This window comes from Monodon monoceros, unplaced genomic scaffold (genome assembly GCF_005190385.1).
Source record: "Monodon monoceros isolate NGI ecotype Baffin Bay Population unplaced genomic scaffold, NGI_Narwhal_1 Super_Scaffold_13, whole genome shotgun sequence".
NCBI lineage: Eukaryota > Metazoa > Chordata > Mammalia > Artiodactyla > Monodontidae > Monodon > Monodon monoceros.
Genome location: NW_021703769.1, coordinates 39,664,661 through 39,689,564, shown reverse-complemented (window position 1 = coordinate 39,689,564; position 24,904 = coordinate 39,664,661). Strand labels below are relative to the sequence as shown.

At 34.5% G+C, this 24,904-nt stretch overlaps 1 protein-coding gene across 5 annotated transcripts in view; it reads right to left on the bottom strand.

The window, feature by feature from the left end:
- MACROD2 (mono-ADP ribosylhydrolase 2) overlaps window positions 1-24,904 on the bottom strand; it is a 1,974,865-nt gene that overhangs the window by 1,946,503 nt on the left and 3,458 nt on the right. For all 5 annotated transcript variants that reach the window (XM_029221509.1, XM_029221512.1, XM_029221511.1 and 2 more), the window contains exon 2: window positions 22,179-22,295. In XM_029221509.1, coding sequence (XP_029077342.1) covers window positions 22,179-22,295 — 117 coding nt within the window. The remainder of the gene's footprint in view (window positions 1-22,178; window positions 22,296-24,904) is intronic.

The following is a 24,904-nucleotide window of genomic DNA, read 5'->3' as shown; positions in this document are numbered from 1 at the left end:
GTCAAGCAATTAAATAACTTAATATTCCACCCCCACCAAGCTTTTAGTAGAAATGATACTCTAAAAGAGTAATACTTTTATTGTGTGGCTTCACAAACTCCCTGGTAAAAATCCATAGATACCTTAGCACTCCAGTCTGAGCAGCAAGTTCATAGACCACGTTGCTAAAAGTTGCAAAATGTAGTTTATGTTCAGTATGTGGTCCACTGCACTAACTTGAAAGAAAAATGGTGACTGGTAAAAAAATATCTTAAAAAGCAGATTTTTTTTAAAAACTTTCAATAATTCATTAAGCACAAACTTAGAACACAGGTTGAATTACAAAGAAATGTAAATAAATTTTTAAATGGTGTAAAGTTGTATTCATTACACATCTACTTGAGGGAACAAAGCCTTCTTCACAATGTTTGACAATTACTGACAATTTTATTATCCACAAGAACTTTATTTTTTTCTACTATTTGCTTATGTTTTAAATTAAAAACTAACATCATGGTATTATGAATTGTAATCCATAAAAATTACACAATGTACAGCACAAAATACATCTTTCCAAACTTAAATATAATTAATAGTAAGCACATAACACATGAACACATAAGCAATGCTTTTGGAAAACAAAAGCATGCATTAACAGAGGGTAAGTGAAAAGGATGGAAAACCAGAAAGCCTCTCTGTTCCAAATCCAGACTCTGCCACTCAACAGCAGTGTGACCTTGGGCAAGCCAACAACTCAGTACCTCGGCTTCCTCATTTATAAAGTGAGATAATAACTGTACTCCACGGAGCTGCTGTGATGTTTATGTAAGTTAACATTTGTAAGGAACTTAGAACTAGGTCTAGCACATATTAAGCACTTTATAGGTATCTTAAAAAACAAACAGAACCTTTTCTAATTCCAAGGGAATGTTTATTTCCCTTATCATTAACCTCTAATTATCCTTACTTCTATGGTCACTTTTACTCCTCATCTCCACACACAGATAAACACAGGTGGTTTACACAGATTAGCAACATCACTGATTTAAATTCAGAAATGAAATTCAGAAATTCCTTTGAGCTGGGTAAAGCTCAACCAAGCTATCAATCAAGAAACTATGTATCTCTTATTAAAATTATCAAATAAATATGTAAATGCCCAGCATGATGAAATGTGATATCAGTTATAGGACTCCATGAAAGGAACTTTTATTAATTACTGAATAGGACTTAGCAAAATGTTTTGTAACTCTTACAACTCACTTTTTTAAACTTACATTTAAGAATAGAGATGCAACGGAAGAAAAAAGAAACAAACAAAGCAACTGATCCTACTCACCAACTAAAATATTTACTGAAACAAAATATTACTGTAGAATTTTTATAGAAAACTTATAATGGATTAAACTCCCATTATCACTTCTATTTTGGCCAAATTAGTGATCCCAAAATTAATACATTCTACAAACTTGCAATCATGTTTCCATGGGTCATCATGATCTGTTCATATTTTGGAGTGTATTGAAATAACAATACAAAAAAGGCTCTTATTAAATTGCAAGGTACCTTAGAATATGACCAGCTACTCATGTGTAATACTCTTTAAAATGAAGATTAGACTTTAATCATTAAAAAATATATTTTAGGCCTCATGTGAAATGCTTAACTTTTTCAAGCTCTATGCACCTAAGCCATGACAAGGATCTCAAAAAGGAAAAGAGATCATTTCAGTTTTCAAAAGTTTTTTTTTTTAAATCATAAAGTTAACTTAAAATGAATCACTGGATTAGTAAATCAATAATTATTGCCAGTTATCAATGTTAAGTAACAAACATGTACTTAGTAATGGATACCCAAGAGCCCACCCACACTTGTGCTAAATGAACAGATTCCTCCTTAATGAAAAGCTGAAGCCTAAAGTGAAAGGCAAAGTTACATTACTAAGGCATTGAAGATGACAGTGAACCTCTTCCTCCAAAACTGATTTTCTGTGAGATACAACAGAAAATCTCTACTCAGAAAAAAAAATTTGTATACTTATGAGGAGCAACCACAGGAAAACACCCTGAGGTACTTACTGTTAATAGGGTAGGTTCCTAGGCCCTAATCCATACTTATTGAATCAGAATCTGTATTCTGAACCTGAATCTGAAGCTGAGTCTGAATACATTTCAAAAACATTAAATATGTTAAGCAAAATTTTACTGAGAACCCAACAGATTCCAGTCATTGTGCCAGGAACTGGAGACTATTAAAATATTAGTGTCAGTAAATCTCAGCTGAAAAGACAACACTGTTAAATATTAAACACCATATAGAATTCAAAATGGCAGAAACCATGTCTTGTTCTTTATTGAATCCCTATTGGCTGTCTAAATGATGCATTTCAAAAACGGGTTTGTGATTATCCATTTTTTGTTTATCTGCACTACTTTACCCTTCTATTTTCCTGAATGATGAATTTAAGAGATGATAGGAAAGAAATTAAAAGTCTAAATAAGCTTTCACTATATTATGCCCATGAAAATATACAAATTTCTTTTGAGATCAACAACAGAGTGACCAAAAATTCAGAGGAAAAAAATTTCCATAACTCAGTAGTCATGCCCCAGTGTGAAATATCAATAAGTACTTGAAAACAACTCAATAAATAGCAATCTGTCATATAATGAAACTTTTATAGAGTAACTACAATATCATGTTTAGTAACTTCCTTATAAAAATTTTACATTACAGATTAATAATTATCCTCACTATACAAATGGAAGAGTGGAGAATAAAATGTTTGCACAAGTACATATACTAAAAGTTAGGTCTGTTAACCTTCAAGATATTCATGTACCAGGTAGACTACTTTCCTTCAAAATAAGTGCCCCTAAAAGATGAGATTACTATCTTATTAACTGAGACATAAATAAATCTCAATGAAGTCAAGAACAAGGCAAGAATGCCTGTTATGAACACTATTCTTTAACACCGTACTAGCGACATTAGCCAAAGCAAAAGAAAAAAAAAAATAAGAGGTACGAATATTAAGAAGCTATAAGATCATTTGCAGAAGGCTTTATTGTCTACCTAGAAAATCCAAGAGTATCTCTTAAAAGACTGTGACTAATAACAAAATTCCAGATCAGTATTCAAAAATGAACTTTCCTATACCTCATGAATAACCAATTATAAAATTAAATGAGAATAAAGAGCCCATTCATAATTTTAAAATCTATTAAATTAAATATCTAGCAATAAGCCTAACCAAAGTTGATAAGACTGAGATAAAGAAAATTATGAAATATCAAATGACCAAGTAAAATTGTGTGTAAAATACATACATACACAATCATTAAAAACACGCAATAGATGAAACCAAAAAATCTGCAACACATATAACTAAAGGTAATTTCCTTAATGTGCAATGAACTCTTAGGAGGTTAATTTTTAAAACCTTTTTATTAAATGAGCAAATGATGTGAGGAAATAATTCATTAAATGAGCATGCAATTCACTTAGTATGGTGCTTGGCCCACAGTAAGTGCTTAAACAGAAAAACAAATGGCTAACAAACACATTAAATTAGGTTCAACCTTATTCATGATTTTAAAAAAATAGCAAAGCAATCAGAGAGGCAAAAATAAAACACAGTTGATAAAATCCAGAGGTGGTGTTGGGAAATAATGTATTTGCATAAACTAAAACTGGGAATAAAATGATGGTTCAACATTTAAAAGTGGAAACTGAAACACTGTCAACTGAAAACTTTGAATCTTTTGACCTAGCAATTCCATGGCTAGAAATTATTCTTATGATATAAACATATACAATAATACAAAGATAAATATACAAGGACATTCTATAAAATATTAGCTATACTAGCAAAAAAGAAATTGATAGAATCAAAATGCCCATCAATAAGAGTGATTAAATAAAATCACAATACGTCCACACAAGGACAGACTACAAAGACTTTAAAAATAAATGAAATAAAACATTAGAATTTCTTATGGAAGAATTTCCACAATAGATTATGAGGTGGAAAAAAGATACAGAAAAATAAACAGTATTAGAACATGATCCTATGTGTATTAAAAAAAAAAGGATAAGGGAGTTCTAAATACACATTTATATAAATACAAAAATTTTCTACACCATACATGAACTATTAATGGTGGTAACAGATTTTGGAAGTAAGCCAGAGATAAAGGCTTGTTTCTCATTTTATGCTCTTCTGTACTGTTTGACTCTCCATGTTCATGTATCACATTTATTAATTTTTTGGAAAGCTATATTCTTGGATAAGAACATTCAATACTGTAAAGATATCAACCTTCACGAAACATAGGATTTTTTTAAATAAAATTTGAATAGAACTCTGACTATTCTATAAATAGAACAAAATCTAAAATCAGTTAGAAAGAATACATCAAAATAACCATGAAAATTTTGAAAAAGGATGAGAGTAGCTTTTTTCACAAATAAAATATCAAAATATATAAATAAACTATAGTAATTATAAGAGTGTAATACTGACATAAGAATTGGCAAACAGATCACAATGAAATAGAATAAAGAGTCCAGAAACAGACTCGTGCATACATGGAAATTTTAGTATATGATTAAGAAAACATCAATGGGCATAACTAGATATCCACTGGGAAAAAAAAAACTCTTAAGTCTACCTCCTACGACACAAAAGAAATTCCACTCAGATAACAAACGTAAAGTAAAATTAAGCCAACTTTTTGAAGAGACTTAAAAAGTCTTTACTTTTATAGATATTAGAATGAACAGTCTTAACTTAATAAAACCTCAAATGCAAGAGACATTAAATAGAACACTAACCAATGAGACCAAAAATTTTTAATTTTGCTAAAAACAAGATAGCATAAGTGACAATAGCAATAATTATTATAAAAGCTAAGCACTTCAAGATCACTTACTAAGGATTAGGTACTATTCCATGCTGTTTATAAATCACCAATTTTTTTAATCCTCACAATAATTTCTTGAGGTATACCATCACAAACCTTATTTTACCAATGAAGAAACTGAAGTACAGAGATTTAGCAACCTTCCCCAAGAAATGGCAGAGCCAGTATTCAGCCTGGCTGTCTGGTTCAAGTCTGTATTCTTAACTACCATACTCTTCAACAATAGGTTTTCAGGGCTTCCCTGGTGGCGCAGTGGTTGAGAGTCCGCCTGGCAATGCAGGGGACACGGGTTCGTGCCCCGGTCTGGGAAGATCACACATGCCGCGGAGCAGCTGGGCCCGTGAGCCATGGCTGCTGAGCCTGCGCGTCCAGAGCCTGTGCTCCACAACAGAGAGGCCACAACAGTGAGAGGCCCACGTACCGCAAAAAAAATAAATAAATAAATAATAAATAAATAAAAATAAAAAATACTGCAACATTTACAAAGTTAAAACACAAGAACAGGCAATCCAACAGAAAAGTGTGAAAAAGTTATAAACAGATGACTCACAAAAGAAATCCAAATGGCTAACAGCAACAGCAACGAGTTACTAGTTTCTACCCTTTCCACTGGCAAACATTTCAGGAATTAATGGCACTTTCTGTTGACAGAATTATGAGAAAACAGGTATTCAGACAATGTTGATGTGTGTATAAACTATTTCAGCCATTTTGAAGGATGATGTAACAATATTACCAAAATTTCAAATCTGCACTGTCTGTGACCCAGCAGTTCCACTTTTAGGAATCTATCTCACATAAAGCCTCAGACATATATACAAGGGTTATAAACATATTCATCATATCCTTATTAGCAATTGGGGAAAATACCTAGTGTCCATCAAGGATAAAATAATGTATGGTAAATAAATTTAAATGATATATGATAAAACATACAGTTTAAAAAAAACAAGGAAATGTCAAAATACAGTTTTAAGTGGAAAAAGCAAGCTCCAAAATGCCATGTATATATAATGTTAGTTTTTACTATATAAACTAACAAAATACTATATAAGAGTACACATACAGTAGAGTATTTGTAAAAGCATAAGAGGCAGAAAGATTAAGAGCACAGACTTTGCCAGAAATATTACCAGAGAAATCTAGAGCGGTCTCTCTCACAAAGAGGGAGATACATTAAATATTTAGAATACCAGTACAAATCTATTCAGAAAAAAGACATGTTTTCATTATGATGAAAAACATATATTTACTCAATAAAGCATTCCATGAACATAGTTCAACAGTCTTTAAAATCCCAGGTTTGAGCTACTGGCAAGTTATGAATGGCCAAAACTAAAGTGGGAGTGTTATTATTCACTATCATTATTTTCAGTAAAAGTAAATCTCAGATAACTTGACATCTAGATTTGGGTATGAGGAAGAAAATAAGAAAAAGATGTATCTCTGGCTCTCTCTTTCTAAAACTGGGCTGTCCTTCACCTATTTAATTTGCTCCGCAAAAGTGTAGGAACAATCCTTGTAATGATTATTTGAGCCACTAACAGGAAAGGTCAGAAGATTCCTTATTTAGTTGTTTAAGTACTGATAATTCCAAAGAGTCTGGCCACAAGTACTGTGTTACAACAAAAAGAAAGAGAGGAAAGAGGGTCATTTCCATAAGCCTTTTTTTAATTAAAAATAAAATTGACAGTGGCCCCTTTCACAAACTAAACCCTGAAAGAACCAACAAATTAGAATTTTCCTGTGCCCCCAGGAAAATGAGGTAACAATATTTTGCAGTGAAATCCACAAAGGAAAAAGTACTATTCCTTGAATACACACTCCCTCTGTGCCAATCAGTGTTCCAAAGAATGCCTTGGCTTAGTATGTTTAATCACTTAATTAGAAACAGAACAGTAATCTGCATTTAGTTGTCTGTCTTACATTAAGGAAAAAAAAAATCACTGGTGTTGCAACCGCCGACAGAAAGCACTGATAAATTATACCGTCAAGGATCAGAAAAGGAAGACCACTTACACAAAATTAAATTATTTTAGAATAAGAATCTCAACAGTCAGAAAGACACATTAGACAACATCTTCTTCAATTACTGCCCAGTGAAGGAAGGGCTTTCACTCTGTCTGACTGATTTTCATCCAGAACCTTTCTGAATAATTCCAATGACAGAAAACGCACTGTGTCAGAGTCCATTCCATTCAGAAGCAACTAACAGTGTTTAAGTGTTTTCCTGTATTGTTCTAAAATCAGACTCTCATAACTTTAAGCCAATGCTCCAAAGAGCTGATCCATCCTACCCTTCACTTCACCTAATTCTCCAAACTAAAGAACTTGAAAAACTAAAAAATAATTTTTATAAATTCAAATAACCAGTGTTTTCAATAGGTTAGACAGCATTAGGAGTAAAAAGTCCTAAATACTAAAAAACACAAAAACTTACATATCAAAACAAATTCAACATACTATACATCTTCAATTCGAAGATGCCTTTTTTTTTTTTTTTAACATCTTAACATCTCTGAAATTGGCAGGTGCCTTACAATTAAAGGTATTTACAGTTGCTGCTGTGGAGGTGGTGTTCATGACAGTCTTCACTGCCTGTGTATATAAGAATTTATTTATCATTTCTGGTGATATAATTAGACAACTGCAACCTCTCAATATTTCAGGCAACAATCCAAATGACCATTTGAGGAAAGAACATGAGTCCAAGTACTGGTTGAAAACCTTTCATTAACACCACCTGGTAAGATCAAGAATATGCCAGCATTAGGGCTTCCCTGGTGGCGCAGTGGTTGAGAGTCTGCCTGCCGATGCAGGGGACACGGGTTCGTGCCCCTGTCCGGGAAGATCCCACATGCTGCAGAGCGGCTGGGCCCGTGAGCCATGGCCGCTGAGCCTGTGCGTCCGGAGCCTGTGCTCCGCAACGGGAGAGGCCACAACAGTGATAGGTCCGCGTCCGGCAAAAAAAAAAAAAAGAATATGCCAGCATTAAAACTTACAGACTAGGTATCAGTGGTTTAGAAGGAAATCCCAGACAAAAGCAGAGTACATTTTTAGGTAGTACTGTATCGCCAACTCTCCTAACTGCACATAAAATAATTCTGTGGAAAAACACATCGACAACTCTGGTTGGGAAAAAATGATTCAGAAGAATGGATTCTGAGTGCAAAGATGTTTTAGGAAGACCTAAACTTACTTCACTTATAGTTTCCTTCTAAGGTATGTTCAAGTATGATATATCATAAAAGTATATAATGGAGGAAATCTAAAATAATTTTTAAATTTATTGACAGAGATCAGACTGATTAGGGAGCACTGTATAATAATTCAATTGACAGTGCTTTTTTTCCTCTTCCTTCTTAATGGAATATAAAATAATGGTGTATCTTACAGCTCATTCAATAAAAAAATGGTAGTTCAAGGAAGCTCTGTGCATGGCTGGTATGGCAGATATTACTAGCTATTCACCAAAATAACTAGTTTCATCCTCTTCCTGAGTATATAGTTAGATTACATTTCTCAGCGTCTCTTACAATTAAATATGGCCACGTGCCTGAGATCTAGCCCAAGATATGTGAGTGAAAATCAAGTGTACCATCTCCGGGGGCTAGCTCATAAAACCCTCTGATACATCCCTCTCTTTTCCCCTTTCCCCTAAGGTTCTCCAGGGCACCCTCAGAAGCAACGTGTTAAAGAAGGCATAGGCTTGATCAGCTCTGTCACTGAAGGACTACGTGAAACAGAGTGCCCCCTCAAAGACACGTACTCACATTCCCCAATCCAAACACCACCACCACCACCACCACTCCTCCACTGATACCAATTACAAACACCCACAAATGGACTGTTAAGTAAACTGAAATAAACTTTTATCAGGTTAAGCCATTGAACTTGAGGGTTACTTTGTTAAAGCAGCTAGTGGTAGCCAAACAGTTGGTTTTCACATTTGAAATTATAAAGTTCAAGCAGAATGGTGAACCAGATAGCTCCAAGCTCTCACCTGCCCACATAAACACTGAAAACAACAGACAGAAACTGTCTGAACCAACTTTGTTGAAATTCTGGAAAACAGTCTAAGGTTTACAGAAGACAAGCAAACACCCAATCAAGAAAAACCCATCTTCAAAAGAGACTTTTTAAAGTATTTTTACTCATCTTTGCCCTACACCCTCCCCAGCACAACAGCAGTCTTGGTGTTGAAGCAGTAGCAGTGGTTGCCAGTTCCCTCCTGTGAACCAGGAGAAAAGACCTTATCTGCAAATTATTGTGTAAGTCTGTTCTCACCTATCTGGGGATACTTGAAGAACTGATGGAAGGCACTCATCCCTACTTCACCTAACTCAAAACTAAGATGGAAAAATCAGCAGGCAGTGCTCATAAAAGAACTCATAAAAGCTCTAGGCAACTACAGGCTCACAGACACCTGGGACAAGATTACGGGCAGACATATAATAGACTATATAATGCCCAAGGAGAAGACAGGGTGAGGCTCTTTAGGAAATAAGGACATTCAAAAGCAGCCATGTATACAGGGGAATTTAGAAAGTCATGTGCATGTCTAGACAGGATACATGCTCAGAAAAGAGCTGAGAAGACCTTAAGCTTGCACCTCAAGATAATCCTTAGATTCAGAGGAGGCCTAGCTATGTGCTGAAGGAGTGTCCCAGCATCGAGCCGGAAGAACTCCTGAGGAAACATCTGTAAAACCCTGAGGAAGACAAAGTAAACAAAGAGAGACTTTGGGACTTCCCTGGCAGTCCAGTGGTTAAGACTTCACCTTCCAATGCAGGGGATGTGGGTTCGATCCCTGGTTGGGGAGCTAAGATCCCACATGCCTCACAGTCAAAAACCCAAAACATAAAACAGAAGCAATATTGTAACAAATTCAATAAAGACTTTAGGGCTTCCCTGGTGGCGCAGTAGTTGAGAGTCCACCTGCCGATGCAGGGGACGCGGGTTCATGCCCTGGTCTGGTGCCATGGAGCGGCTGGGCCCGGGAGCCATGGCTGCTGGCCCTGTGTGTCCGGAGCCTGTGTGCGTCCGGAGCCTGTGCGCGTCTCGGCCCCCCCGGAGGGAGAGGCCCGCGAAACAAAAAAAAAAAAAAAAAAAAAAAAGTATAAATAAATAAAGACTTTAAAAATGGTCAATGTCAAAAAAAAATCTAAATAAATAAATATCAAATCAATAATCTAATTTTATACATTAAGAAACTTAAAAAAAAAAAAAGAACAAGCTAAACACAAAGTTACCAGAAGAAAGGAAGTAATAAAGACTAGTGGAGATAAATAAAATAAAATAGAGACTAGAAAAACAATTTAAAAAGATCAATAAAACTAAGGGCTGGGTTTTTGAAAAGATAAAGCTGACAAACCTTTAGCTGTATTAAGAGCAAAAAAAAGACTAAAATTTCTAAAATCAGAAATATAAGTAGGGACATGATTACAAATTTCACATACATAAAAAGGATTATAAGGGGATACTATGAACAATTACACACTAACAAACTGGATAACCTAGATGAAATGGACAAATACCTAGAAACACACCTAGAAATACCTACCACAACTAACTCATAAAGAAACAGAAAATCTGAATAGACCTATAACTAATAAGGAGATTGAATCAGTTTCAAAAACCTTCTAACATAAAAAGCCCAGGACTAGAGGGCATCATTGGTGAATTCCACCAAACATTTAAAGAAGAATTAACACCAATCCTCAAACTCTTTGGAAAAAATTGAAGAGGACGGGACACTTCCTAACTCATTCTATATAACCAGCATTACTGAATACCAAAGCCAAAAAGACACTACTAGAAAACTACAGCCAATATCCCTTGTGAATAACTATGCAAAAATCTTCAACAAAACACAAACTGAATTCAGCAGCAGCTTAAAGGGAATATACACCTACGCATTGGAAAGGAAGAAGTAAAATTATCTCTGTTCACAGATAACATGATGGTATGTGTAGAAAACCCAAAATATTATTAGCTTGAATTCAACAAAGTTACAAGATACAAAATCAACACACAAAGTTCAGTTGCATTTCTATGTACCAGGAATGAACAATTGATAAGAAAATTAAGAAAACAATTCCATTTACAATAGCATCAAAAATAATAAAATACTTAGTAATAAACTTAACCAATGAGGTGAAAGACCTGTACAATGAAAATTCCAAAACATTGCTGAAAGAAATTATTCTTTATATTTTATTATTATTTTTTAAAAAAAGGGCTTCCCTGGCGGCACAGTGGTTGAGAGTCCACCTGCCGATGCAGGGGACACGGGTTCGTGCCCTGGTCCGGGAGGATCCCACATGCCGCAGAGCGGCTAGGCCTGTGAGCCATGGCCGCTGGGCCTGCGTGTCCGGAGCCTGTGCTCCGCAATGGGAGAGGCCACAACAGTGAGGGGCCCACGTACTGAAAAAAAAAAAAAACAGAAAATAACAAGAATTGGCAAGAATGTAGAGGAGTCCCTGTGCATTGCTGATGGGAATGTAAAATGGTATAGCTGCTGTGGAAAACAGTTTTGTGGTTCCTCAAAAAGTTAAACGTAAAATCACCAAATAATCTAGCAATTCCACTCCTAGTCATATACCCAAAAGAACTGAAAACAGAGACTCAAAACAGATACTGGTACACAAAGTTTACAGCAGCATTATTTGCAATAGCCAAAAGGTGGAGACCCCAATGTCTATTAACAGATGAATGAATAAACAAAATGTGGCATACATATACAGTGGAATACTACCCAACCTTAAAAAAGAATGAAATTGTAATACACACCACAATATGGATGAACCTAGAAAGCATTATACTAAGTGAAATAAGCCAGACATAAGAGACAAATATTGTATGATTGTGCTTACAGGAAGTCTAGAACAGGCAAATTTATAGAGACAGAAAACAGAATAGAGATTACCAGAAGCTGGGTGAGAGAGGAAAATGGGTAGTTATTATGTAATGGGTACAGAGTTTCTATCTGGGAAGGTGAAAATGTCTTGGAAGTGGGTACTGATGATGACTGTAAATGTACTTAAAGCCACTGAACTGTTAAAATTAAAATGGTTAAACAGATTTTAAACATGCTTAAGAACCAAGTCAAGTTACCATAAATTTGAACGAGTTACTTAGCTGAGATAAGCATATGTCTAGTAAACTGCTAGGTAGGCATTGTTATCTCTGTCCTGCCTCTTACCACCTGCATAAGAGGAAGAATTTCAGAGACTACAGAGGATAGAATATTTTTTGTATTTGTCAAAGACACTCATAAGTATGGTTAAATTCAGTATTCTTACGAGTCATATAATTTCTACTATCATTAAAACAACCAAGATGTCAGGTACTGGTTATCTGCATCCAGGTACACCTGTTATTTTAATAATCAGGTAAGATAAATATCTCCAGCCCCCATCCTATTTATATTCTTTAAAGATGGATGGATTCTGTCCTTACATAGGGACTGACTTCCTGCCGCATTGCTGGAGCTTCTTGCTCTCCACCATTTCTCCTCACATCTTCTTTTCCTTTTGTTCCTATATCCTTCACACTTCTCTCTCAGGCTGCCCAAGAAACTCAAAATTCCCCTCTGCTTTTGTCTTTTCTTTCCAGACTTCTCATATCCACAAAGGTTCAAGATATTTTCCTCAACTAAAAGTCATCTCTTCTGATGTATGAATTATGCTATTCCCTTAGTATGTGAAAGCTGTTCAGTCAAATCTGGTTTTAAACAAAAATTTTTTCCCTTTCAATGACATTAGAATTCACATACACCCAATGGCCAGAAATTTTATTAGCTTGTTATTTACTCTTACAAAGTGCTAAATAACAACAAAAAAATTTAGAAATTTTAAAATACTAGCCTTTAATTCAGAAAGTATCTTCAGTTTTAGATGCCATCTTCTCTCAAATTTAACAGCACAAATTTCAAAATTCTTAAAAACAACATACAAGCACTCACAGAGGAAACAGAAAAGTAGTGCCTGATGTTTCCAAATAACCGTCTTAAAAATTTTTTTCCTTGGCCAGTTGTAACTCTACTTAGCACACTTACCACAAACTACTAAGTGGATTTGTACACAAAGACCTCCACTAGACCCTATAAAATAAAATTCCAAAACAGTCACAGTTTCTACCTTCTAAAGCAGACAGTCCAAATTCAAACAAACTGTACATGTATTTACAGTTACAAGCATAGGAAAAAAGTCTACTTTCTATTATACACTGGCTATGAGCACAGATATGAGTAAGAGTCAGAAAAAGTTTCATGCAAGGGGAAGGTGCATTCTATAATAAGAGAAGGCTTTGGAGCTATGTAGACACACTGATGTCCTCTCTCAATTAGTTCTCCTCACAACCTTAAGAAGGAAAAACAAACAGCCCCAATGGGGTAACTAACATATGAGGAGACAAGTTTAGGGAGGTCACAGGTTCTTTGACTAGGGTATATAACAGCAGAATTGGGATTTGATGACAGACACGTTTAATCCCAAAACCTGTGCATTCCCAGAGTTAACATAGAAGATACATATACTTATCAAAATAATAAAAATCACTCCCATTATTACACACCTGATGAGTATATAACAGTAAGCCTCAACTTATACAGAAATAAACAAAACAAAACAAAACCCTGAAAGTTTTTACCCCAACAGAATCACTAATACAGGAGAAGTATAAAATTTGGAAAATCTCTAACTCTGTTATTTTCATATGGCAGACACAATCTCAAATCTAAGTTTAATGGGAGAATCACCTCCATGTTGGGATAGTCTGGATTCTTAAAAAAACTGAATATATCCTAATCCAATCTCTAGAGAACAACTAGCAATCTGAAATCCACGGCTTGCCCTGGACCTAGACCAAACTAAACCGTAATATTTCCAAACCTCCAAAGGCTCATATATCTTCTGCCCTGGCATGCATATGGCCAGGCATATGGACTTTTACTGAACTTTATTATCTATATTTGTTACTTGTTTCATCAGTAATTCTCAACTTGGTTGTAAATCAAAGGCTTCAATAAAACCATAAACTATATTCAAATCCTTGTTTTGAATACTTATATGAAAATGTAACAACTAAATATTTGAAAAAAGAAGACAGACTTTTATAAAGACTCTTTTATACAGAAAGACAATAAAGGTGGGGACGGGGGTGGGGAGAAAGGAAAAGGTTGGCTTTGGCTACCACCAGTCTATAACTTATCTCATTTTGGTCTGCACTAACCAAAATGTATTTAAGTAAAACCATATTTACTAGTATAATTAATTTAATGGGTTAAAAAGAAAACTAACACAATCTGTGGTGAAGTTACAGCCTTACAAAATAACACAGAAAGAACTTCTCATCTTGTGTTTTCAACACTGGGTCATCTTGATATGTATCAAAAAAAAGGTGTTTGATTTTTGTTTCTACATTATTTTAAAAACAAGCTTAAATACAAGGACAATTTACATAGCACTTGGTACATGGTGCAATGTACGATAAAACTTATTTATGTGTTGTTAAAATAGTGTTGGAAAACAGTTTAAAAGACCAAGAGTGAGATAAAGGCAGAGGAAAAACAAAACCATGCAGTGAATTATGAATCACTATATATTCTTTTCTTCATATTCTTTTTTCTCTATTTTAGAAGTTAACTTTACTTCACAAATGTCTGACTAAACCAATGTTCACACCTTCACACAAAATATCATTACACAAAAATTTTTAATATTTTTATACATTAGAGTGAACGCTATTTATTCTCAAAATTCTCTTACTTAGCCTAATTCTTCCATGGGAAACCAAATTCTTTATCTGTAGCCAAGTTCTTTTTTGAAGCAAACCAAATAACTCAGTAAAGGGCTTAAGCAGGATATAATACTAATATAATTTCTTACAGTTGTTTTATGTGTCAAGAATCAATAATGCCAAAGTAAATGCATTTACAATGGTAATACCTTAAGATTTTTCTACAGTTTAAAATCTTATTATATAATAGGCTTAAGTTTCTACATTTACACTCATTTAACTTAAGTTCTGTTGACATTTAAGTTCACAGAAATTGAAATAACGTTTAGTTACTAAGTACTATAAATAATAATACACAATGCTGATGAATACACATAACATAAATCCTCACCCTTGTGTCAACTAGTTAAATATCTATACAGTAGTTCTGTAAAATCTTAATTGTAATTTATCATTAGGCTATCTAACTTTTAAAACAGTAAAACCAAGCTTATATTACAGAGATGCAAAGTATTTATTACCTACATTAAAAAGCAACTGGATTAATTTCTAAGCCCATTATTCCCACGTGAATCTTTACAATACAGTGAAGAAAAGGTGGGAAGACAGAAAATAATGCATGAAAATGCCATCAGGCAAATAGTTTATCATTTATTCAATTCACACAACAAATAATTACTGAACATCTACTGTGCAACAAGCATAATGCTAGATGCCACAGATATAAAGGAGAGTTAAGACAGACAACATGGCCCCTATGTTCACAGTAATTAATCTTACAAGGAGATAGATCTTGATCAGATAATCCTATGATTGAGTACATTAAAAACAAACTGATATTAATGCTGTATGAAAAGGATCATAGCTGTATGAAAGTATTTAATATAGGAAACTGTTCCAAAGTAAGGGTTCAGCGAAGACTCCAGACAGAATAGAAGGGTTTCAAGCTGGGAACTGAAAGCTGAGAAAAATTAACAAGGACGTGGAGATAAAAACAACCAGATAAAGACCCAGTAGTGGGAAGGAGCACAATACATTCCAGAAAAAGAAAGGACAGTGTGGCTAGATGCAGAGACCAAGAAAGGGAGTGATATAATAAGAAGCCAAAAAGGAGAGGGGCAAGATCATAGAAGAATTCAGGTCATTTAGGATTTTAGTCTTTATCCTAGTCTACTTTTCACTTTTGGAGTGAAAAATGACTGTTTCTAATATAAGTTCTGCTTGTGCAACATCTTTACACGTAATGGAAACTTCACAAAAAATTGTTTGAAGAATAAGCTAGAGTGGTCTTAGTTACTTGAGGCAAAAACAGCTTTCTGTTTTTTTAATTAAATTCATTTTAAGGTCATACAAGTGGGGAAAATAAATCACCACCCGCTGAAAATAAATGACTTGTACCTAAAAAGTTGAGATGTTTTGCTCTGAGCTTTCTTCTGCTTCTACAGATTATTTTACTTTTAAAGTATAGTGCTCAAACTGAAAATAATATAAAAAGGGATCAATATCAAAAGACTATAATAGGAAACATTCCTTTCCAATTTTTATAAGCCTACTGAATTCCATCCTGTTATAAATACCATTTTCCTAACTATTCAGTCATTTTAAATTGTGGTCTGTCTTCCAACCAACAACATCAAATATTTAATAAAATAATGCAGCTAATATAGTTTTAAAATCTGCAGCAAAGCCCACCTCATCATAGTTATTAAAATTTTTTAATTTGTTTTACCATATGGTCCCTTACTCCTCTCCATATAATATTCAGCAACATAATTATATTCTTATTTCCTCATTCCTGGTGATTAATAAACATACTGACATTCAAAAAATAGTTATTGCTAATTTACTAAGGATAAAAATACTGGACTATGCACTGGGATTGAAATATGATTAAGATACTCTTTCTTTGATGATTTCTGAATATCAATATTCAACCTAGGACATAGGTAAAATATAACAAAATTCAAAACCTACATTGAAATAAGATCTCAGTGTGATGGAGAGACTCAGCAATTTGGACTTATATTTCTTTGGTCAGCCATCACCTCTTATGAAAATCATTTAAAAGTAGAAATTAGTTTAAGAGAGCGAACGAGGCTGAGATTCTAAGTTAACCAAAAGAAAGATTACACACATGTCCCTAGTCAGCCCAAATATCTCAAAATATTTCTATACACCTCAAAAAATGGAAATTCAGACTTACAAAGACTTCACAGTTCAGATTTTTGTAGTTAAGTGTTTTCAAATGACCTATAAATCAGATTTGAATATTACATATAAGATATGAAATATGAAGTTTCTTTCTAAATGACCCTTTTAATATTTTGTCATACCTGAATAAAATAGTTTTATAGTTTCCAGTTAACTCACCTTCATCATTTATTATATTTTTCATCCCTTACTGTTCCATATAAACATTAAAAGTAAAGATTCACAGTCAATCTAAACTTACAGCTATAGCTATTTTCTCTGATACCAAACAGTAAGAGAAAATTAGCCTAAGCATGGCAAAGTCATGCTTCTCTGAGTGGTATTCTAATAGAACCTCAGCGTGGAAAGTAGCAAAAGAGAACAGAACACATAACAAGTAAACCTGAGAACTGAACTTCTGTCCCTACAAAGAAGCAATGTCATCCTTCTATCATATCCATCCATCCATTGATATATCTATATCTATCTTTGCCTTTCTACTATATCCTAGGACTACATTTTAGTAATTGTATGTATTTGTACAGGCACTATACTTTAAATGAGGCATTCCCATTTAACGCATGTGGGGGGAGGAAGAATGGGGAAAGAGGAAGAGAAAGATCCAAAATGCCAGTCAAAACTTAAAGAGAAAGAACTCTTTGGCTACTTTTGGAGGATTTCAGGAAACCAACTCAATCCAAAAGCTGGTAAATAAAAGGAAATCTAGCACTTATTCTGCCTTTTCTGTATAAACTGTACTGCATGAAAACAAAAAAAAGTTGATAAGGAAAAGTTTTTACAGAAGTCCAACTAATAAACGAAGGAGGAATGATAAAATTAGGATAACACTATTTTGCAACCCCTAATAAAATAATGGATCAATCATCAATGGCTGCTAAATTCATGAGGGAAAAAGTTGATAGGGAACTTTACAAAGAATGGATTAGACAGACAATAACTGAACCTAGCGATCAGTCTTATCACCACAGAGAGCGATCACCAGACATCATGCAAAAAGAAGGTACAATAACCTATAAAGTATTCTTTCAAAAAGAATTAAACCCAACTCTGATCAGGCCTCTGAATTTAACTACCAGCTCATAAGAAACATAGAGGGACGGAGGAACACGCTAAATGACAAAACAAAGATGCACTGAGCAAAATCCAAAATGTGAAAAATTCTGTAAGACAAATAACTTACTTCATTCAGCAGACAAATTACAAGAGGGAAAAAGGACAGAAAGAGAAGAAACTATAGATTAAAAGAGACGTAAGAAATATATCAGTATGTGAACCTTGTTTATTAGATCTTGACTCAAGCAAAACAACTGTACAAAAAAGCAAAACTCTTGGGCTTCCCTGGTAGTGCAGTAGTTGAGAGTCCGCCTGCCGATGCTAGGGGACACGGGGTCGTGCCCCGGTCCGGGAAGATCCCACATGCCGCGGAGCGGCTGGGCCCGTGAACCATGGCCGCTGAACCTGCGCGTCCGGAGGCTGTGCTCCGCAACGGGAGAGGCCATAACAGTGAGAGGCCCGCATACCGAAAAAAAAAAAAAAAAAAAGCAAAATTCTTTGTTAGACAATGAGAAAAATGTGAATACTAACTGGACATTTAATTACATTAAAGAATTAATTTTCTGATGTGAGAGTGCTGTGGTTATATTAAAACAACAAAAAAGTGTCCCTACCTTTTTAGAGATGCATGCATAGGCACACATACATATATTTACAGATAAAGTTGATAAGATATACAGGAATTGCTTTGAAACGGTCTGGGAGAAAGGTGCAGGGAGCACTGATATACATGAAATAAAACTGACCATCATTAACTGTTGAAACTGGGTGGTAGGCACAGAAAGGTTCATTACAGTACTCTATTTTTATATATGTTTTTAAATGCTCATATTAAAGTTTGAAAAAAAATAAAGAAAAAAGAATTGTCCATTGTAGACTGTTAACCTCTGAGGCATTCTTATGTAACATACTGACTGAGCACACCTACACATGAGGCACTATTCCAGTTGCTAGAGACACAGATATAATAGAGAGACAAGCATTTTAAAATTCCCTACAACACAGCAACTGACAAATGAAATAGAATTATTACAGAATTGCTAACACAGAGGAAGAAGTAATTAGAAGCATATAATTCCAGAGATTTACTAATAGTAGTTGAAAAATATAAACATGAACGATAAGCAAATGGGGTTTTTTTTGGTAATCATCTCCCATTCTTTCCTCTGCTGATCCCTAGTTCTCCAATATTAAGAAAGTAGTAAATCAAGGGGCTTCCCTGGTGGCACAGTGGTTGAGAATCTGCCTGCTAATGCAGGGGACACGGGTTCGAGCCCTGGTCTGGGAGCATCCCACGTGCCGCGGAGCAACTAGGCCGGTGAGCCACAACTACCGAGCCTGCGCGTCTGGAGCCTGTGCTCCGCAACAAGAGAGGCTGCGATAGTGAGAGGCCCGCGCACCGCGATGAAGAGTGGCCCCCGCTTGCCACAACTAGAGAAAGCCCTCGCACAGAAACAAAGACCCAACACAGCAAAAATAAATAAATTAATAAACTCCTACCCCCAACATCTTCTTTAAAAAAAAAAAAAAAAAGTAGTAAATCAAAATAAAAATATTATCTACTTGCTTCCTCTTTTCTGCACATTGATTTTTATATTATTTGGCTATTTTTGGTTTCCTTTTGTTTAGAAAGCTTAAAATTAAAATTATGACAAATACATCTGGCTACTACTCCTCTCATTATTATTTAACTTTGTTACAATAAAATAACAAGAAGCATTTAATTAAAGGAAAAGAAAACTGAGCAAAGTTAAGAAAAAAACTTATTAAACAATAGCTTGAGAACGTTCCATGTAATCATGAATATCAAGGCCATGACACATGGCCTTCTATAAAAACATAGGTAATAATGATAAACGACTAAATTTAAAATAGGCATGTTGTGCTAGCCCAATAAATAGTATTCCTTTCCTACAAATCAGAAACTATATGACACAGAATTATAAACAGACTTCTTTTAAAACTTAGTTTGAAATCTCATACTTAAAAGATTAAACTATTATAAATATCAATACCTATTTATATATATATATACATTTATAAGCAGTGGCTTAAACACTTTGAAATAAAATATAAAAATATAACTTTACAATTGTCCTTTATCATTTTTTAAAGATTTATATTTTTAAAGGATCTTTCAAACTAATAAAATACTAAAACTCTCTCGACTAATATTTTAGTGTAACTGAGCACTGGGTAGGTAATGCTGCAACAAAGCACTATGAAAGATATATATAACGCAAAGAAATTAACAGTTATTACTTATAGAATGAGTCATTCCATTTCATGAAAAAAAGAAAAGACCAGTCACCAATTTGCAGGTCACAGTAGAGAGAAGCAAGTAACATTAGATGGAAATAAGACATTGTTTAATAGAAACACAATTTTGAGTACACCACCTAGTTCCTCATGAAGAACTTTCAAGTTCAAAAAAATATGAAGGAAAGAAACGAAATACAGAGAGCAGTTGTAAACCACTGTAAAGCTCATATTGGGAGAAAGGATTAAATATACAGACTCTTGTTAGGGAATAACAATGTGAGGTGTTACTCGATGTATCGTCTCTGATTAGGCAGAAATATTTTGGGCTGTGGCTATCTCTGAAAATATCCAACTCCGAATTCTCTGACAACCCAGTTCAACCCTACACTCCCACGTGCTGAATATTCAAATAGAAGCAACCAACATAAAAAGGCCAAGCCTCTACACAGAGGTGAGCAGACCCAACACTGGGCAATGCAGCCTGGGTATCACTATTGCTTTTTCAATTATTCTGGCAACAACAGAAAACTACCTCTATTTCAGGAGGCAAAACCTGTTAAAGAAGATCATCAGGTATTGCATCCTTAGAAAACTGACCACCTACAATAGCAATGAAGAAAGAAAATCAGATGAATGAAGCATAAGTGAAAGAGAGATTCACTTGCCACAAAAAGTGGAGCTGAAGTATTCAATATCAGTTTCCCATAAACAAAAGAATAAATAACAGACCCAACCATGAAGAGGCATATGGTCCTAGTTCAGTCAAGGCCCAGAGATCTGTCCTTTTGATTTATATTCTTTTCATTACACAGCACTACCTTCTCTCAATGATGTCTTAATTAGCCCATTATTAAAACAACTGCATTTACTGAAGACACTGGGCAAGCAGGTCAGATGTGTACATCCCAATCAGCTTGTTCAGTGACCCCAATAGAACCTGGGATACAGCCACTACCCCATTTGCCCAAGGTCACACATTTTTCCAGGCAGAGTTAGCTCTAAAAGAACTCACAGGCTTTGCTTTCCCAGAAAAACAAAATTCTCTCTAAAGCCCAAACACTCAGATAAGCATGTTCTCTTCACAGACACCAAAGGCTAATTTGGCTGCTGTTTCCCACAGATTTTGTCCACAGGAATTCCACGCTAGTCTTCTTGTTCTGGGTCCATAGTATACTCTACAGTTCCACCAATCTAAGACCACAACCTGTGAAATTAGAATGTCCTCAGTCCCTTTCATAAAATTATCTTTCTTTCGAAACATTTATGTATTCTAAAAAGCACCCTGTTTCTTCTTAAATTTCACATTCAGACTATTAACACCAATGAGTGTTCATTCAAAGATAACATATTAAACTTCTATTAAATCTATTATGTTGTTTTCATAACTGTTTCCATATACCTTTTCAATACTTAACAGTTCATTTATATGCTAACACATATATTTTCCGTCAAACTATCTAGAGTCTCATCAAACCATAAAAACTTTGAGAGTGAGTAAATTTTACCATACAAATACTTTACCAATAGCACATCATACAAAATATATACTCTTCTTTAAATTATGTGAAATGTTATTTGGTTTTTCTCTATTCTTCCTAATATACTATCTTTCAACTGTATCCAATCCTGAAAATAACTTGAAGAAATGCGATATATATGAACCAAATCAAAACAAACTCAAAAGGCCATCTCACTAAAGCAACATATCCCTAATATCATTTGCTCCAACAACTACTGCAGAATAGTTTTTTTAAAGTATCTATAAAAATGTACCATAACATAAATGTGGTATATCTCCAAACATGAATTATGTTAAAATAATTTCTTAAGTTTAAATAACACAGAGTAGATTGCTAAAAGCAATTAAATGACAACCAATTATTTCATATAGCAAAAATGACATCTCTTTATTAAATGCCAGGTATTCAATTCTATCAATAATTGTCCTGCAGAAGTCATAAATCAATGAGAACAGTATCTACCTGAAAAATGTTCTGAGAAACTTACCATCATTTTGACTCTTGCCCTTCAACTCCTCTTTCCATGATGGGATGGTGTTCAAGGGAACATAGTCCCTTAGGTATTCTTTGCGTCTCTCCTCTAGGGTCATCTTCAGCAAACGTTCTTGCAAAATAAAAGCAGAATCTCCATTTGTATTTAACTTTTAAGCTCAGGAATTATTTTACAATTTAAATGTTAACCACATTAAACTAACCAAAGAATTGGTGTGGCCTTGAAGAATACCAAAATCAAATCTAATGACTCTGTATTTGAGTGTTAAAAGGTGTCAAATTAATACTACATTAGTAGGGGGAAAAATAAGATCTAAGCCTGATGAGGAAGACGTTCTTGTGATAAAGAAAGAAGTAAACTCTTTTAAACATCTACTGACAGTCTACTATGTGCCAGGTGATATGTTTATACACTGCAGGTACAATGGTGACCTTTAACTTTGAGGAGTTCACAAGACATAAGAGGATATGGATAAGATAAAAAATAATAGCTACATAAATACAAAATCCTAAGACAAATAAGTACAAATGCTAACAGCACAAGGAAAGCAGCCACCAAGATATTTACTTAATTCTACAATGCCATCAACAATAAAAGTGCCCTTTCAATTAATAACACCATTGTGGAGGTGATATAAACAATACTTTAAGTATAAATCTTGATTATAAGATTAAAACATTTTAAACACTTTGAAGTAACAATAGTTGATGTTATTTATAAAGAACACACTGTGTGCCAGGTACTTCACATGTATAATTTTATTAAAATAATCTTCCCAACACTCAGCAAAACTGATAGTATTATTATCCTGATTTTGCAGATAGGGAAATGAAGCACATCAAAGTTCAGTAGTTTGTCCAAAGCAAGAGAGCTTTCCATTAAAATCCACTCAGATATCTCCATTAGTAAAAAACTATAGCCTATACCGTTAGCCACTATACTGTACTACCTTCTCAAGAAAAGCTTCCCAAAGGAGGTGACATGTATGCTCGTTCCTGAAGCACAGGTAGAATTCTGCCATGAAGAGGTAAGAAATAAGGATATTTCAGACTAGTAGAGCAATGTAAACAAAGATAAGGAGATACGAATAGTTTAATGAAGCTGCAATATATGTTACGAGGAGGGAAAGTGGCCACAGAATTGAAAAGTAACTAGAAACATAAATTAAAACGAAAATGTACAGGAATCTGTATACTATGCCGAGCCATTTAACCTTATTCTATAAAGTACACCACTAATATTCAAAGTTGACTATTCATATCCTAGAAGGTACATAAAATGATCCACTAGGATACTGGGGGAAAAAACTAAAAAATTCTATTTACTTCAAACTTAAGGAAATAGATTAGATTTATTTACAAATAAATTAAGATTTTCTAATATTCAATATATAAACTGACACTGGCAACCTCACTCATTCTGTATGTCAGCTGTCATGTATCATATATTTACTTTACCAAAGATCGCCACAATGTAGAGCAATTGACAGTCATACTCTCACTCTCCAATTCTCTTTCAGCATATTACAAAGTATTGTAGTTTAGATGAATGGATTTAAGGACAGCATCTAGTTTTAGGTAATCTAACCCTCATAAAATAATCACTTTAAAAGATTCTTTCACAGAAATAAACTGCAGAAAGTATTAAGGTAAGCACAAGTGAATAAATGTTGGGCAACCAACATTTCTCCCTGCTCCTAGAACTGGCTTTTCTTCAGCCACAATAGGAGACCAAAAAACAAGATTTTCATCAGATGTGATATATTCAAATCACAATACTACAATACTCAACACTATATTGAATTTAAGATGCCTAGACCATTCAAGTTGAAAACAAGAATCTGGAACTCAGGAAAGATCTAGCCTAGAGATTTGGAAATTATAACCTAAAATTCTATGCCTACAGGAAATTCATTGGGGAGGGTAAGACAGGGGACCAAACCTCAAACAAACAACATTTAGGGAGTGAACACAAAGAGAAAAAAAAATGAAATAAAACTTAGATGTCACTGAAGGTACAAGGTGAATCAGGGTCCCACTGAAGTGGAAACCAGCAGAGAAAAGAGTTTTAATGAGGAGAAAAGGGGAAATCTTGTCAATTGCTACAGAAAGATCAAAAAGAATGAAAATTAATAAGCCATGGGTTTTTATCAACTGGGTCAAGAACAACACTGAAAAGAGAACAAAATGGTTGACAGCTGTCTGAATTCTAACACCAAATCATGTAAATCTATGTGATCTTGTATTACTTAATCTCTCTATGGCTCAGTTTCTTTTTCAGGTAGTTGGTAGGTATTATTCCCAACTTACAGATGAGGCAACTAAGACAGAGAGGTTGAATAACTTACCTAAGGTTCCGCAGCTAGTAAGCAGTACAACTAGGATTCAAACCCAGGCAAAAGGTGTTATAAGTTCTTGACCTTAAAATACACTACCTCACAGGGTTGTTGTGAGAATTAAATGAGATAATCCAAGTAAGTTACTGAAAATAGTGCTGGGCACACAAACAGGACTCAAATAGTAACTATTTTTATATGAGTACCATCATCATTGTTATTACTGAATGATTTTAGGAACATTAGTTTCCTTGGAGCATAATTTGAGATCCAGGAGATTTTGAGGGACTGAGGCAAAGAAGGAAAGTGAGAACAGCAACTCCAAGGTGAAGCCCTGTGGAAGGAAGGCTACCTTCCTTGATCATTGTTATAGGATGAGGAGAGG